The sequence below is a fragment of the Stegodyphus dumicola genome, chromosome 12, assembly GCF_044657685.1.
Source record: "Stegodyphus dumicola isolate Sdum_Otavi_A_Nest chromosome 12, ASM4465768v1".
Classification (NCBI taxonomy): domain Eukaryota; kingdom Metazoa; phylum Arthropoda; class Arachnida; order Araneae; family Eresidae; genus Stegodyphus; species Stegodyphus dumicola.
The window spans coordinates 102,684,985-102,701,054 of NC_140779.1; the positions used below are offsets into that span (position 1 = coordinate 102,684,985).

A 16,070-nucleotide genomic window follows, 5' to 3' on the forward strand; every position below is an offset into this window, starting at 1 on the left:
AAAATTTTTCGTGTTTATGTTAGCTGGATCGTTCAAGTATCAAGAAATGTGTACTACACTACCGCTGTATGCAGTGCCGTAATCTTTGGAAAAAGACCGGTTTTCTCCTTTAACAGTGTTTCCTTTTGGTCATTAATCTATATTATTAACTCTTGCAATTTTTTTTGTTTATTATTATTCTTTCCTGCACATGCGTGTTTCACCTTGCAGGATAAAAGACTTACTGGCTGCAAACCGGTATTGGTCCTCTGTCGGCCTGGATATTTTAAAAGGTGTAGAGGAGGGCTAGTTTTGTTTACTGTAACAGGAATTTCTGGAATATCAATACAAGGTTTGTGAATATGTGTTTCGATCTTTTGAAAACTGTGTAGCGATTTTCATACGTGTACTGAAATAAATATTATATATGTATTTGATCCATATTTTGTAAACGTATGGTTCCATAATTAGGTACTAATTAGTATTTTTAAAAATCTTTCATTGCAGTATTTTTATAATATATATACACCAGTGCTCTGAGTTATATTTGAGGAAAACGTGAGATGTAATCTACGCAAATGCAATTAAAATTGTAGTGAAATAACCATAAATAACTATATAATTCAGTTTTAGAAATTTTATTTTCTTTGCAACATCAAATCAGTGTAATGACTTCTGTCGTGTATCTTCTCTGAGCCTTTTCTAATAGTTTCCGCCCACCCCATAATTATAATCACTGGTATCATTTAAGCTTCAGGCCACAACTTTTCCGGGTGCCTAACTCTGGGACAATTCATCGTTATTTATATGATTTACTTTAGCTGTTATTTATTTTTCTGAGTTTCTTGTGGAAAAAATGAGTGACTTTATAATATTAAATGCTAATGATTTGATGTGTAATTCCTTTCATAAATGTCTGTCTAGACTTGTGTGATTTGCATACTATTTATCATTATTTTATATTTTTGCAAAAATTCCTCATATGTTATAAATTTTTAGAATTATTCTGTTTATTGTTAGAATAAGACTTGTTCTAATGCTTTGTATTATTCATTTGAAATAGTTCAAAGTTACTTTTATTTATTTTAAATTATCTTTTTTAGTGTTATCAATGCTATTTATAGATTACTTGAAAGATGATAAGGCACATGAAAAGATTATGGACTTTAGAAAATAGCTTGACAAAGTTTCATAAACCTGTCAGATCTCATTCTGTTATAGGACAAGCTGTTACTATTTCACCATACTTTCAAAATAAAGTAAGATCTCAAATTATGAAGACAATTTACATCTATCTTTAATTATTTATTTAGCATTAAGGTTTAATTTTTCAAAACTTAAGTTTTCATTCATATTAATATTTGCTTTCTGAAACTATCAGTAATGAGTTCCAGGTTTATTCTTTAGAAAGCATGATAGGTCAATGCAATCATTTTACATCAATCTGAAAGTGAAGGACTTTAATATGAGGAATAGAATTGGGGGGAGGGGGAGAAGATTCTTATACGTTGTTTACTTGTCATTAATTCTAAATTTGCTTTTATGTATAATTTTAAGAACTGTAAAGATAATTTGATATTATATTTCATTTAGTATACTACAGATATTATTTTCCATTTCAGAGAAATATGACTTCTCATGGCCCTGCCAAGCGACTTGAAGGCATGCAAGAGAGTGTTTGGTGAGAATAATTTTTCTTGTAATATATACATAATAACATTTTTACATGTAACACATTTACATGCAACCTGAGAAAAATGTGATTTTTTTCTATATTCTCCCTCGAAATCCATCTTTTGGAAGAAATTTGTTGATATTTTTGTCCTGCGGAAATGTTTAGAAGATGAACTTAAAGCTGTTTTTTGATTTAGTTCAGAAATTTCCTTTGTCCGAGATTTAGGATTATCAAAACTGATTTCAGTTTTCAAAAATTTCTGTGTTTTAAATTATAACTTTAAATCTATTAAGATGACATATAAACATGGCATATAGTGATTGCAGTACAGTACATCGGTATATCAAACATTGGAATTTTGTCCTATTTTTAAATTTTGTGAAACCAGGATTTGCTGAAGTAAAATCGGGTATTTTGGGTATTAGCTGTAAATAATGATTTTTTTTTATTATTAAAAAATTTAACTTATTGGGTATCTGCTGTTATTTGAAATGCATATTTCTTTTATCAATCCAAATGTACCATCATCAGTCATTTTCTGTCTCACTTCCATTCCAATATCCTATCTTTACATAATGTCAAGGTTAGGCATAGACCATGTATGAAATGTAATCTCACATCATGTGACTCAACTGTACCAGCGAGCTTTTACTGAACTATTTGATTTTTTTCATCATCACTTTACTGTAGCCTTGTATCTATTGCTATGCGATGATCTTCCAAACATTTATAAAAAGCAAACTCAAACCTAAACAGAGGAATTTGTTGAAGGTGATGTTGATATTAATATCAGAACAGAATTTTTGCATTATAAGAAATTACGGTTAGCTATAAATAAAAGAAATGCCGCAAAGAATAATACAAAAGTAATATAAAAAATAGATTTATGCAAAACCATCATTCGAGCCCCCGATTTATGAGATGATCAAAGACTTCAAGGCAACTATTTAGACTAAGTATATCACTCATTATTAATAGTACCACCTCAACCAGCATGGGTGCAGAAAAAGAGCATTTTCAGCTGCTGGTAATTTGTGCACAAAATATGTTCCAGTCTTAATAGTAGTTCAGTAGAAGCATTGTGTTTTTTTATGGTTACATTTAAAAAATATGCAATTAATAAATTAGTTTTTTCTATTAATAATTATTATACAATAGATTATGCAACAAGATTTTTATATGATATTTATATTATTTTATGTACTCTTCTTAATTGTTAATATTGTATGTTTTCTTACTTTACTGTATTGTAATCCTGTATTGGTTTATTTTTAATTTTACATTTTTTGTTCCTATATTATAAATTATTATTTTACTGCTCTTTTAATATTTGATTATAACATATGTTTCTTTATTTTGTATTTGTACATAACTAAAATTATTTATATTTTAATAGTTTATGCATTTTTTGTATAAAACAAATAAATATGGCAAAGAGACAACTGTAATAAATATGGCAAAGAGACAACTGTTTGTACCTTTCTTTTTAAAATTCTAATACTGATATTCTAGTTCAACATTTAAAAAAATAGCAAATACTAGTAATATATTTTTGGTCTGGTATTTCAGTCATTAATGGCAATATTATCAGATAGAAAAGGTGTCATTGTTTAGGTCAGATAGAAATTGTAAGTTCTCTATTTGTCCCAAAACCAGATTCATAACTGAAAGAATTGAATTTAAGTAAAATTTAAGAATTGCATTTATGTACTTTGCCTAGGCTTATTTTACACTTATCTTTAGTATATGCTTAAAAAATTACCATCCTGTCAGTCACTTCGAAATGCAAATGAGAAATTCTTTTTCAGGTGTCTTTAAATCTGATTGTAAAAATGCATAGATTCGAAGAATAATTCTTGTAATGTAAAATATGCTTCTAGTACTGTACTTGTGTTAAATAAAATACATTTATAGGGTGGAATTTATTCAGTTGGCTCTTGATTATAAACCTGTAAATCTTGGTCAAGGATTTCCTGATTTTGCAGCTCCAGCACATGTAGCAAAAGCACTCAGTGATGCAGCTATTGGCCCTAATGTTCTTCTGAATCAATACACAAGAGGGTTTGTAAGTGAAATTTTATTTCCAAAAGTGCTGAAACATTTATGTATTTGTGTTATCCTCATGCTGTTAGCTGCTACGTTTTAATTTTTTTAAGTTGACTAAAAAATATAAGGTGGCATAGCTGGAACTTTTTTTGCTTAAGGTGGTCCCTGAATTTGCTGCCTTTCTCAGTAAACAAAAAAAACTATAAAAAATGATGTATTAGAAAGTAAGTTGATATCCTATGTGTGTTTCTAAAGTGAAACCTTATATTCCACCGTTCTTAACTATTGTTTTCTTGCTTTGCTATTAATAAATTTGTCAGAAGAATTATTAAAATATTTTACATTACTCAGATGTTGGTGTGAATATATAGTAAGATTTTATAAATGCAAGTTACTCATTTAGAAAATTGCAGGTACAGTAAAAGTGCAGCTATCCAGCATTCAACTAACCAGAAAGCTCAAGTAATCAGAATATTTTTTTAATTTTAGAAAAAAAATTTTGCCTGAAAAGTTTAGTAAATGAGAGATTTGTTAATGCAATTATAGAGCATTTAATTCTGTTAACATGTATTAATTGTTGCCAAGCAGTGTGTTTACCACCAGTAATGTATAAGCGTGATGTTGGAACACAATCTTAACATATTCGCTTTGCTTTAATATAAATTTGATTAATTCTCAATAAGACAGTTTAATTTTTTTAAAGAAGGATTAATATGTGGGATTGCATTAAGTGGAATATTTTCAAAGTTACAGTCTCCAGGCATCAACAAATACCTTGATGCATGACTTTAAAAATGGATGAACAATGGTGATGTAATGTGAAAAAATATGATAAGCAATTTAAGTTTTTATATGCTATAACTCTTTATTATTTAAGTAAGTAAAAGATTATATGTTCATTTAAACTTTTGCTGAAATGATTAATGAAAGTTCTACCAACTTTCATATTCAACAGGATTTCATAATCGGATCAGATGTTTTACTTTAATAGTTAAACTCTATGAAATAAATCGGCTTTAGTGTCTAAAATGCACTTTTTTTCAAAATCTAATATAATTTTAAATGTTTTGATAATTGTAACAAATAAGATGATTATTTTTATAATTTTAGAGCAGAAATTTTTCCCATTGATTAGGTTTTTGCTAATGCAAGTTCTATTTTTTGTATGCTCATCTTTCCAGAATTTAGTATTTCCAGAGTTCCCAAATAGTTGAGCTTTTACTGTAATTCTTTTGTAAATCTGGAGTTTAAATTTTTATTTCTTTCAGTTGCAAATGTAATTGTTAAAAATTAATTAACATATTTACTCAGTTTTTCCTCCTTAGGATTTCAGCACAAAGTTCTGAACAATTTTTAAGTATTCATTCAGAAAATGAGATTACTTAAATTTTAAAATGAATTAGTCCACATAGTTGTTGTTTTCATCTTAAGTGATTTGCTTATGGATTTTGGTGTATGGGCTTTGACAGGTAAACAATGATAGTAAAGATCTTCAAGAAAACAGAGATCTCTTGATGGTTCTGAAAATTGTTACATGGGGCAAGATAGCCCGAATGGTAATGAAATCGATGACTGTGGTGTCAATGGTGATGAACTGCAAATCATGGTAGACAATACAGACAACAGTTACAGCTACATTGAATTATTAGAGGCCTAGAGAGTAGCAATGAGCAAAATAAGAGCAGGCGAGAATCAGAATGCCAAAAAAGTGGAAATGTTGTTATTTTATTAAGAAACTATAATGATATTATTAGTATGTATTCTTATTGAAAGTAGTTTTCTTTAAAATAAATAATATTATTGTAGTTTAGTTATTCATGACTACTTTTCATTTGTTATAGTCTAAGTGTAACTGCATTTTTTTAAAATAAAAGTATTCGCATAATTTTCTCTCTCTCAGTTTTCAGACAATGACATTAGTAAAAAAGAGCAGCAAATAGGCAATTATATATGGGTATGTGATGAACATGTTAATAGAATAAAACTGTGTTTCATGTCAGAAGTACCATCCTTTAAAATGTGCATTTGAGGCAGGCGACCCTCTCTGCTCACTCTAGCTATATCATTGGCATCTATTCATTATCTTATGTACCTGGTATATGTGCATTTTCTCAAAAATGATGCCTTTAACCAAGCATGAGCATTTCACAAATTAGAACTCAAAATTTTTTGTGTTATAGAATTTTTTTAATTTGTTTGAAGACTATTGGATACTTCCTTATTATTATGGTCCCAATTTTTTTTAAATACCAAGTTGGTGCTTGGGTTATTCCTAAGTTCTTTGCTCTTGTGGACTTCTATTCTGCTATGTTTCCACAGCTTCTTTTAATATAGCATCAGAAGTGTTTCCTCATCTCAAAACTTTTGCCACATGAACTCCACAATATAAGATTCATTATTAAGGCAAAACATACCTTGTTGATTTGTATTTAGTTCATTAGCAAAGTCTGACAGGCTTTCAACAGTTTGTGCATGAATTTTACCAGAAGTGTTAAAAACACTGAGAAACAGTTAATTCAGCAGTTTGTATCCACAAATAGTAGTGTCAGCTACCAGAAACCTAAAATTGTTGTTGAGAAATTGGTTCCAAATTATTCATTGTTCAACTTGTGAGGGTTAGAATGTAATAAATGATAAACTTTGTGTAAAATTAAATTAATTGAATTATGTTTTAAATTTAGTTTCCAAGTATGATTAAGAATTATTTTATTTATTTTTAGGGTCACCCTAGACTAGTTAATGCTTTGTCAAAGTTATATTCTCAGTTACTGGGAAAAAATATCAACCCTCAGAAGGAAATTCTTGTTACAGTTGGAGCTTATGAAGCAATATATTGTTCCATACTTGGCCTTGTAAATCCTGGAGATGAAGTATGTTGTTTTGTTTCTCATTTTTAATACATTTCCCTTATTTATGCATACATATTTATTTTCTTTTACAAGTTTCTTTCTGATATGCTGTTGGTAATTTTGACTACAGTATAACTTCGAGATATGAGCATCTCTGTGTACGAGAAATTCGAAGTACGAGGAAAGTATGAGCGAAAAATTTCTCTAAATACGAGCAATGAGCCAGACTGTTGGTGCACGTGGCGCCATTTCTCGATCCGGCTCAACTCGGGAAATCCCCTTGGTATTCTTTGATCTATGTGTTTGTGCGCTTGTGAGTCAATTGTGAAAATAATTATTTCATGATGCCTTCCAAGAAGATTGTTGCCTCAGATAGTGCTGCAAAGAAAAATAAGGAAGCCACGGCCGTTGAAATTAAGAAAGAAATCGTAGATAAACAAGCGTGGTGTAAGTGTGACAGAATTCGTGAAGACTTACAGCCTTTCAACATCTATGATTTTCAGTGTTCTGAAATAGCTATAGGAGTTACCATTAGCACCATCCAAAACTCCTAGAAGATATTGAGAAGCTGTTGTTGGTGTGGATTAATGAGAAGCAGTTCAACGGTCCGTGTTGGTGGAAACTGTCATAAAGGTAAACTATGGTTATATTATTTACCAGTGTTATTTATTAGAAAAACTGATTTTTATATTGATATTTTTGGGGGTGCGGAACGGATTAACTGGATTTCCATAATTTTCAATGGGGAAGTTTGTTTCTAGATACGAGAAATTCGCTATACGAGCTCAATGCTGGAACGAATTAAACTTGTATCTCGATGTTCCACTGTATTTGTAATCGTTATGTAAGCTTTCATGTGGCTATTTGTAATAATTATTATTTTTAAAGTACTTTTAAATTGCTGTTATTTGCTAATAACAGAATTGTCAAACTTTCCATAACAAAATATTAATCTCAAATAATATAACTATTTATCATCATATAAGATTTGTATGTCGTTTTATAGTTAATATTTCATTTTGTACAATACGGTTTGCTAAATAAACTACTATATTTAGTGTGCTCTTAATGATTTCAGAAATGATTGGAACCATTTGCGTTTTAAAAAAAATAAGCAGTTTATGTTCTTGTGATTTATCTCACTTGTCTGACAGTAGTATCAGAACAAGCCCATGAAATTTATCATGCCAAGGAGTGCAAGATTGTGCCTGTCGTCGGCAAGAGCCTTGAGCAGCATGCAAGTGACAGTACAATTTCACTTATTCCGTCCCCAGTTTTTATGGGGGGGGTGGATCCAAGGGTCTCCCACCATTCTTTTCCTACCAACTTCTCGAGAGGACTTTCGGCTTGCCATATATTTAGAGTGCCCCCATGCCGCACAGACAGTATACATTTACAAACATCCATGCCTTCTCCGGGATTCAAACCCCGAGCCCTTACCGAGGTACCACAGTAGTAACCACTATACCATCTGAGTGGCATAAGCAGTTTATTAACATTATTCTAACAGTATTATTATTATATATTTTTATACTTGTAAGTTTTAAAGGAATTACCTTGTTCGCTCATCTTTAAATGTTTTAAATGCTTGTTAAATCATAAATTGTGATGATTAATATGGCAATAATGTTGCTTATATATTTTCATATAGTTTTATAAAAATAGTGTAGAATTGTTTATTTATTCGTAAACATTTTATGTCATTTTCTAGATATCTATTCCTTTACAAGTAGTAAATTCAAATAATTACAAATAAAGTAGCTGGGAGCTGTAACATATTTGTTACTGCCACAGAATCATGGAATGGCTTTCCTTATTTTTTACCTATCTGAATGATTAGCAGTTGTTAGAAAGTTAAACTTTTGGTTAAAACAGTTATCATAATCTGCATTAAAAATCAAAATGTCAGAAATTGCAGGAAATTTATTGCATTGCTGTCACTTCCTTAGATATATTGGATAATATAATTTACTAATGTGTAGTGCTGCAATCAGTCAATAAATTTAAGCAGCAAGAAATATCATTAATAAAACACTTAATTTTTTTAAGAAATCTTTTCTTTTTTGTGTTGTTTTCATTCCCATGCACATAATGGTCTGTTTTTGCTTTAAAACAATCAGAGTTGAACAAACTCGACTTTGTATAATTTCTACATTGCACATCAGTCATATATGTATATACTTGGGGTGTCAAATAAATATTTCTGTAAATCTATCTTATGTGGCAACATCATAAGATGTCACGTAGCTATTTACTGACCTACTGCTTTGCCTCATAAATACTTTTTCAATTACAACTTTCTGGTGGGCATGTGGATAATAAAAAAATACTGTAATTTTTTTATAAAGGGACCTTAAATGGTTAAAAAAAACTTTAGTTAAGTTTTATGGTGTTCTTAAATATTAAGATTTTGATACTTAATGTGTTGTAGCCATGTACAGGGTGATTATAATTAAAGTTTAAGTTTCAAAACTCTATAAAAAAAGAACCACTGATGAAAATGATGTGAAATTTGAAAGGAATGTTATTGAAGAAGGCGGAACGAGTATGGCAGAAGAAAAAATTTAGTTTCAAAAGTTAGCAACAGATGGCGCTGTAAGCGGCAGAATCATGACGAGAAACGAGAAATGTTTCGTAAAACAACGGCTAAGGTGGAAGTTACACATTAAAACGCATTGACAAATTAGAATTGTTGAATAATTTTATTTGCATGACTGTACATATCACATCGGAAGGGACAAATCGGTTGGTTTCAAGAGTTTTGCGGCGGCATACCGCATAAGAACCATTCATCAAAGAAGTTCAAAACTGTCGCAAAACATGTTCAATATGGTGTCCACCGTTGTGTGCAACAAGTTGAAAGCGACAAACAGCATGTTCCACAACGGATCGCAGTGTCTCCGGGGTGATGTTCAGAATGTTTTGCGAAATGCGTTCCTTTAATTCCGCTAAATTTGCAATTGGAGCATGGAACACAACATCCTTCAGATATCCCCACAGCCAGAAATCACACGGAGTAAGATCAGGCGATCAGGACGGCCAGGCTGTAGGGAAATGACGGCTGATAATTCGAGCATTTCCGAAATGGTGCCTCAGCAGCTGCTTCACAGGATATGCAATGTGCGGAGGAGCGCCATCTTGCATAAAAATGATTTCATTCACACATCCACGCTGTTGCAGAGCTGGAATCACGTGGTTGCGCAAAAGAGACGCATACCTCTGACCAGTGACGATTGCGGTAACAGGACAGGAAGCACCCATCTGCTCGAAAAAATATGGTTGTAGGATGACTAATGCCGTAAAGCCACACCATACCGTGACCTTTTCAGGATGAAGTGGTACGGGGTGCGTTGCCAGTGGATTTTCTGTTGCCCATATTCGACAATTCTGGGTATTCACGTATCCTGTCATATGGAAATGGGCATATGGTCATATGGAAAGTGGATAATGAATGGCCGTGGAAAATTTCCAACGTTTCCCTAGCTGTCAGGTCAGAAGGAAGCAACTCCTGCACATGGCCAATTTTGTACGGATAGCATTGCAGGATGTTTCGTACCTGTCGTTTCGAATTTTTGCATCATTTTCTTTAGACCTACGACACTCATTGGACCAACGCCTTCTTTTATACCCTTCAGTGTCCTGAATTTTTGCAGAGCTACTCTTGCACAATCATCATTCTTGTAATACAGCTTTACCAGCAGAGCGCGGTCCTGCAGTAAAACACCCATGGTGAACGCCTGAGTCGCGAAATGAGGAACTGCTTGGTACCTGGCGGCTTTATAACACTGAAATTTAACTAACATTTTAATTTACGTCTTCTTCCGCTTGCAGCGCCATCTGTTGCTAACTTTTGAAACTAAATTTTTTCTTCTGCCATACGCTTTCCGCCTTCTTCAATAACATTCCTTTCAAATTTGACGTCATTTTCATGAGTGGTTCTTTTTTTATAGCGTTTTGAAACTTAAACTTTAATTATAATCACCCTGTATTTGACAGTATCATTTCTGTCTGTATACATTCTGCAAGTTAGTGTCTCAGAACCTTGTGGCAGCATGTATGATCTGTCTTTTCAGTTCCCATGTAGAATGCCTTCTTATAGGTATTATGGGGTTATTTTCTACCTCCTTTCTGCATGCCTTTGTGGTCTTACACTCATCTCATCACTTATTCGAGAGGTCCTGGTGAGAACATTACTCATTTTTCATGTCCTCCTTCTTCAAAAAAACCTAATGACTCTGCAGGGGTGCCCAAACTGAAAGGTAGTGGATGGTGACTCTTAATACCAGGATTTGGCAACTGGGTCCTCTAATCTCCAGTCGCTTTTTAAAAGGGGAAATATATAAGGTATTTTTTCCCTCCTTTCTGCATGCCTTCATGGTGTAATTGTAGCACACTTGGTGCATATTCCAGAAGTCCAGGTTCAAGTCCCGGCAAGGGCATTGCTTATTTTTTATTGCTCCTGCTTCAAAATAACCTAATGATTCTACAGTATATCAATATTTTATTTCTTTGTAAAGGTAATAAATTGTTTGTAAGTGTGCTTTATTATTGGGTATTATTGAACAGTAATTCAGCTTGCAGTATATAAATTCAAGAGCAAGAAGTAATAGGAATGACAAGCGAGATTTATTAATGAAACAATTTATTAATAGCTGATCATCTAAGATTTAATGTTGAGGCCATTCTTATTGCAGATCCAATAGAAGTGGCAAGAGAGAATTAAAATCTCTTAGTGAATGTACTCTAAATTGTAATTTCAATGTTCTCTGTCTAGTAATGGTTAAAAATAGGCATAATTAATAGTTAATAGATGTTTCTTGTTGTGCTGCGTTATCTTGAACTGAAGGACCAGGAAAAATGAAAAGCTATTCAAATTTAAAAAAGACAGTATCAGTCAGTTTTTGGGTTAAGTCAGGTAGTCAGAAAGTACCAAAATTAAAATTTTCTTTTAAATATAATTAAACTTTAATTTTGAGTTTTCTTATTTTTTTCATTTTTATATTTTAGGTTATCATTATTGAACCTTTTTTTGATTGTTATGAACCTATGACGAGAATGGCTGGGGGTGTTCCTGTCTATATTCCTTTGAGACCTGTAAGTATTCCTGAATGTCATAATGATCATTTTATATATTTATTATTTTATTGCTTTTAATAATTTTCTATGTATTGATTTTAATATTACAATTGATTACAATATATTAAAATTAATAAGCAGAAAATTATATAGTTATATATTATTTTAGTATATATATTATGCAGAACAGAACAGAACTATGCTGGAGTAGGTTCTTGCTTTGGTATTAACAGTACAAAATTGTTGCCAGCCTGGCAGATGTATTTTATATCTAAAATGAGTTAAATTAGAACATTAAAAGAAAATTAGATGAACACTAGAAGTGCAGATGGAATCATATACACACATGTAATTATATAAAAAGTTAGGTTATTTAGATTTAAATAAGTACTCATGATGTAGTGTAGGTATATACAAAAAAAGTCTTTTTATAGTTTTGAATAACAGTGTATGCTGCATATTGTAAAAGTAGAAGATATGAGATGATTTATAGTTATGTACATCTCTTGACATGTTAGTTCATCACCTGAGATGAAAAAAAGCCACAGTTCAAGTTGTGAAATTGTTTATCATAGCCCAATAATATGGTGCAGTTTTGTGAGAGCACCAACTGTAATATGATATGGCTGATTTCTGTGGATGTACGGAAGCAGTCTTTTCCCTTGAGTGTTTCCCAGTTTGTTTAGCAAATAATTGCCTTTATCACTATCATCTTCTTGGCTATCATCCATATCATTATCTTGGCTGTCCTTTCTGATGATATTTGGATTCTCTGATCATTTTGCAAAAATTACATATATGTCTTGCTTCTCATAATTTTATTATGTACTGAAAATGATTCTTTGCATTGAATTTTTTTGTCAAGAAAATTAGTGTTTATTAGATTATTTCCTATTTTGAGAAATTAACAGATGCTCCAATTAGCGCATATTTCCTTATGCATATATTATCCAATAAAATATGCTCAGTACTGCATACATTACCTTAGTATATGTATTATTCAGTAAAAGATATTAATAATTATACAAAGATCCTTTTATTTTGCTTAAAACTACAATGTTTTATGTTGTTGTTTTTAACATTGCTACTGATGTCCAATATCAGAGTAAAGACATCGAAGCAACATTTCATTCATGAAACAAACATTTATTTGAAGATAATCGCAAACGAGAATCTTTTAGATCTCCTCAGATGAAAATATTACATTTCTAGAAATTATCGTAAAAATCGCATTATTTTAGAAATGAGTCTTTAATATTTTTCTAGTGTACTTTCTCTACAGTGCGTCTAAAAAATTACTATAAAAATAAAACTCTCTTGCTCTTGATAAGCATTAGTCGCAAAACCTTAACCAAAAACAAAACATTGTTCTAAAATTCTTTGAACTAAGAAGAATTTTACCTGTAGCCACCAAAACATAGTGAAATATAATTAAAAGTACAAGACTGTTTTTATTCTTCCTCACATATTAGATGGGGAAATGTAAAGGTGCAGTTTCTAACATCTTCCCACCTAAGTTAACTTACTCTCTTCTAGAACATTTTAAATCTGGTTATAATGAATCATTAAATAGTATAAAAGAACATCCTTGATAAGGTTCAAATAATTTTATATTGTCTGTGTTATTAATGCTTCTCTGTGTATGTTATACCTTCAGCTTAAAGCAAAATCTGTGATTTTAAGTTGGCAAGAATATAATTGGGCTACATTTATACATTGAAGACGAGAGATATCAATCAAACTTTGTTTTCAAATCGGTAAGGGAAAAGAGTAAAGTGTTGTTCGTCCCCCTTCCCCCCAAAAAAGATGAGAAAGATTTGGATGTTTTTAGATATTTACTTCTGAAGGTCTTTCTGTTAAATAAAATGTTTGCTCAGCACTTTGTCAAACTGTGTAATCTAAACTGTGTAATCTATATTTGATATTTAAAATTATTTCCACTTTTCTTGCATCAATGAGTATTTATTAGTTACATATGCAGTATAAAGTAACTAGTTATGGCAGAAGAAACACTAAAATAATATGTGTCTCTCTTTAGGTATATGTATACTATACACACACACACTATAGTTTGCATATATATATATATGTATACGTGGCATATTTTTTAAGTAAGGGCTGTCTTGTGGTATACACAAAATACATGCATAGACTCCAACTACTACGGATTCTCCATAGTTTGTATGGAAATTCATGAAAAACTACGAGCTACGAAAAATATGGAAAAAACTACGGATTTTACAGAAACAAGAGCAGAAGAACCAGTACGCGAAAGAGAACCAACTAATTCATCCGATGATTGGCTGAATACTCATGTTATCATATATCACGTGTTGAGTGCGTTCTTAGTTTTGAAGAATTAGCCAATCGTAGATCAGTAACTCCAACCGTTAACGACTTATCAATAGTTCCACCCAATTGTCTGTCTCCCAGGTTCCTCGCTGATGCGTGTTTAGGCTGCATTCGGCTGCATTGTGTAGTTTACGGCGAGAGCTTAGCGTGTGTCTTGTGAACTGTGAATCAGGTGAAAGATTTTTAATCATAATGCTGCCTCGAACGAAGAAGCCAAAATTATCAAATCAAAAGTTTAAAGATTCATATTCTTCAGAATTTCCATGCATTAAAGCGTCTGAAATTTCTGTGAATCACGCACACTGCAGTGTATGCAACAAAGACTTCTCAGTTGCTCATGGCGGAAAAGATGACTGTAAACGGCATGTGTTTTCTCAAAAGCATATAGAACTTGGCACCGTAAATTCTAAAGAAATAACAAATTTCTTAATAAAATATGATGAAACAGATCCTATAAAAGCCGAATGCTATTTTGTTCATTTTTTAATTGAACATAATCTACCGCTTTCTGTTTCGGATCATTCCAAAGAGCTTTTCAAAGCAATGTTTCCGGATTCTGCCATAGCAAAAAAATTTAGCTGCGGTCATACCAAAACTGCTGCTATTGTGAAAACGCTTGCAGAAAATACTGTTGCTGATATTATAAAATCAGTGTGCAGTACATCATTTTCTCTAAGTACTGATGGAAGTAATGATAACAATGATAACAAACTGTACCCATTGGTTATAACATACTACAGTAAAGAAAAGGGAGTGATAATTACTTCATTGATTTCTATTTTAGAATGCACGAATAATACAGGAGAAGGTATTTTTAATTGTATAAATGAAAACTTTAAAAACAAAGGTTTAGAATGGAAAAATTGCTTATCATTTTCTTCAGATAATGCTAGTAATATGATTGGAAAGTTTAAAGGTGTAGCATCATTTATCAAAATGCATCAACCAAGTATAATCACCCGAGGTTGTCCGTGCCACCTCTTGCATATAGCTGCAAAAAAAGCTACTGAAAAATTAATTGGCTCAGAAATTGAAATGTTGATAATAGATATATATTTTTACTTGGAGAAAAGTTCGAAATGGAAGCATAGCTTCAAAGTTGCTCAACAAATTTTGGGACAGAATGCAAAATCTCATAAAATTTTGAAATATTGCAGTACGAGATGGTTGTCTCTTTTAGAATCTATAACAAGGATTTTGGAACAGTGGGATGCTGTGATAAATTTTTTTGGAGATAAACCAGATAACAGTGAGAATGAAGGAAAGAGATTGCAAAACATTAAAAAAATTTTACAGTCACCGACCACCAAATTGTACTTGTTATTTTTGAAAAATACTTTGCCTTTGTTTATAACAGTAAATATTAATTTGCAACAACAAGCTCCTTATATACATAAATTGAGAAGAGAACTTTTTGAACTTTTAATGAATTTATTTGTTAGATTCGTAAAACCATCAGTAATTTCTAAAGAAAATGAAGATGTTACTCTAACGTCTATTCCATTTCAGAAGTATAGTAAACAAAAAGAAAATGAAAATTTAGTGATTGGTGCGGAAACAAGACTATATTTAAAAAATGCCAAGTTGAATGAAAGTGAAGTGAAATCATTTTTCAATTCTGTGCGAGCTTTTTTTGTAACTGCATGTTCATATATAATTGATAAATTTCCACTGAGTGATCCATTTCTAAAACATGCTGAAGTTGCTGACATCAACTTGAGAACTGAAGTCTCATTTTCATCTGTTCTTTACTTGATGAATACTTTTCCATCCATTATTGATGAAAAATGTCTTAATCAAGTAGAAATTGAATTTTCCATGTATCAAGTAGATGATTTGAAAGAAATTGTAGATTTGCGTATTGATATAGCATGGGGAGAAATTGCCAAATTAAAAAATATGAATGGGTGTATTAAATACAAAGTATTGCCTTCTGTAATGCTTGCTGTCTTAATAATACCTCATTCAAATGCAGCTTGCGAAAGAATTTTTTCTATTGTTAAAAAAAATCAGACGGAATTTCGACCAAATTTAGGTCTTAAAACTCTTGAAGCAGTTTTGATTGAAAAAATAAATATGCAGGCAAATGAAGA

At 31.5% G+C, this 16,070-nt stretch overlaps 1 protein-coding gene across 4 annotated transcripts in view; it reads left to right on the forward strand.

The window, feature by feature from the left end:
* The first annotated feature begins 200 nt into the window (after positions 1–200).
* Positions 201–16,070, forward strand: part of Kyat (Kynurenine aminotransferase) — a 49,792-nt gene continuing 33,922 nt past the window's right edge. For 2 of the 4 annotated variants that reach the window (XM_085806747.1, XM_085806745.1), the window contains exons 1-6: positions 201–331; positions 1,083–1,238; positions 1,602–1,660; positions 3,569–3,719; positions 6,421–6,570; positions 11,557–11,643. In XM_085806747.1, coding sequence (XP_085662873.1) covers positions 1,116–1,238; positions 1,602–1,660; positions 3,569–3,719; positions 6,421–6,570; positions 11,557–11,643 — 570 coding nt within the window. In that variant the 5' untranslated portion in view covers positions 201–331; positions 1,083–1,115. The remainder of the gene's footprint in view (positions 332–1,082; positions 1,239–1,601; positions 1,661–3,568; positions 3,720–6,420; positions 6,571–11,556; positions 11,644–16,070) is intronic. The other 2 variants (XM_085806746.1, XM_085806748.1) reach the window with 2 other exon arrangements.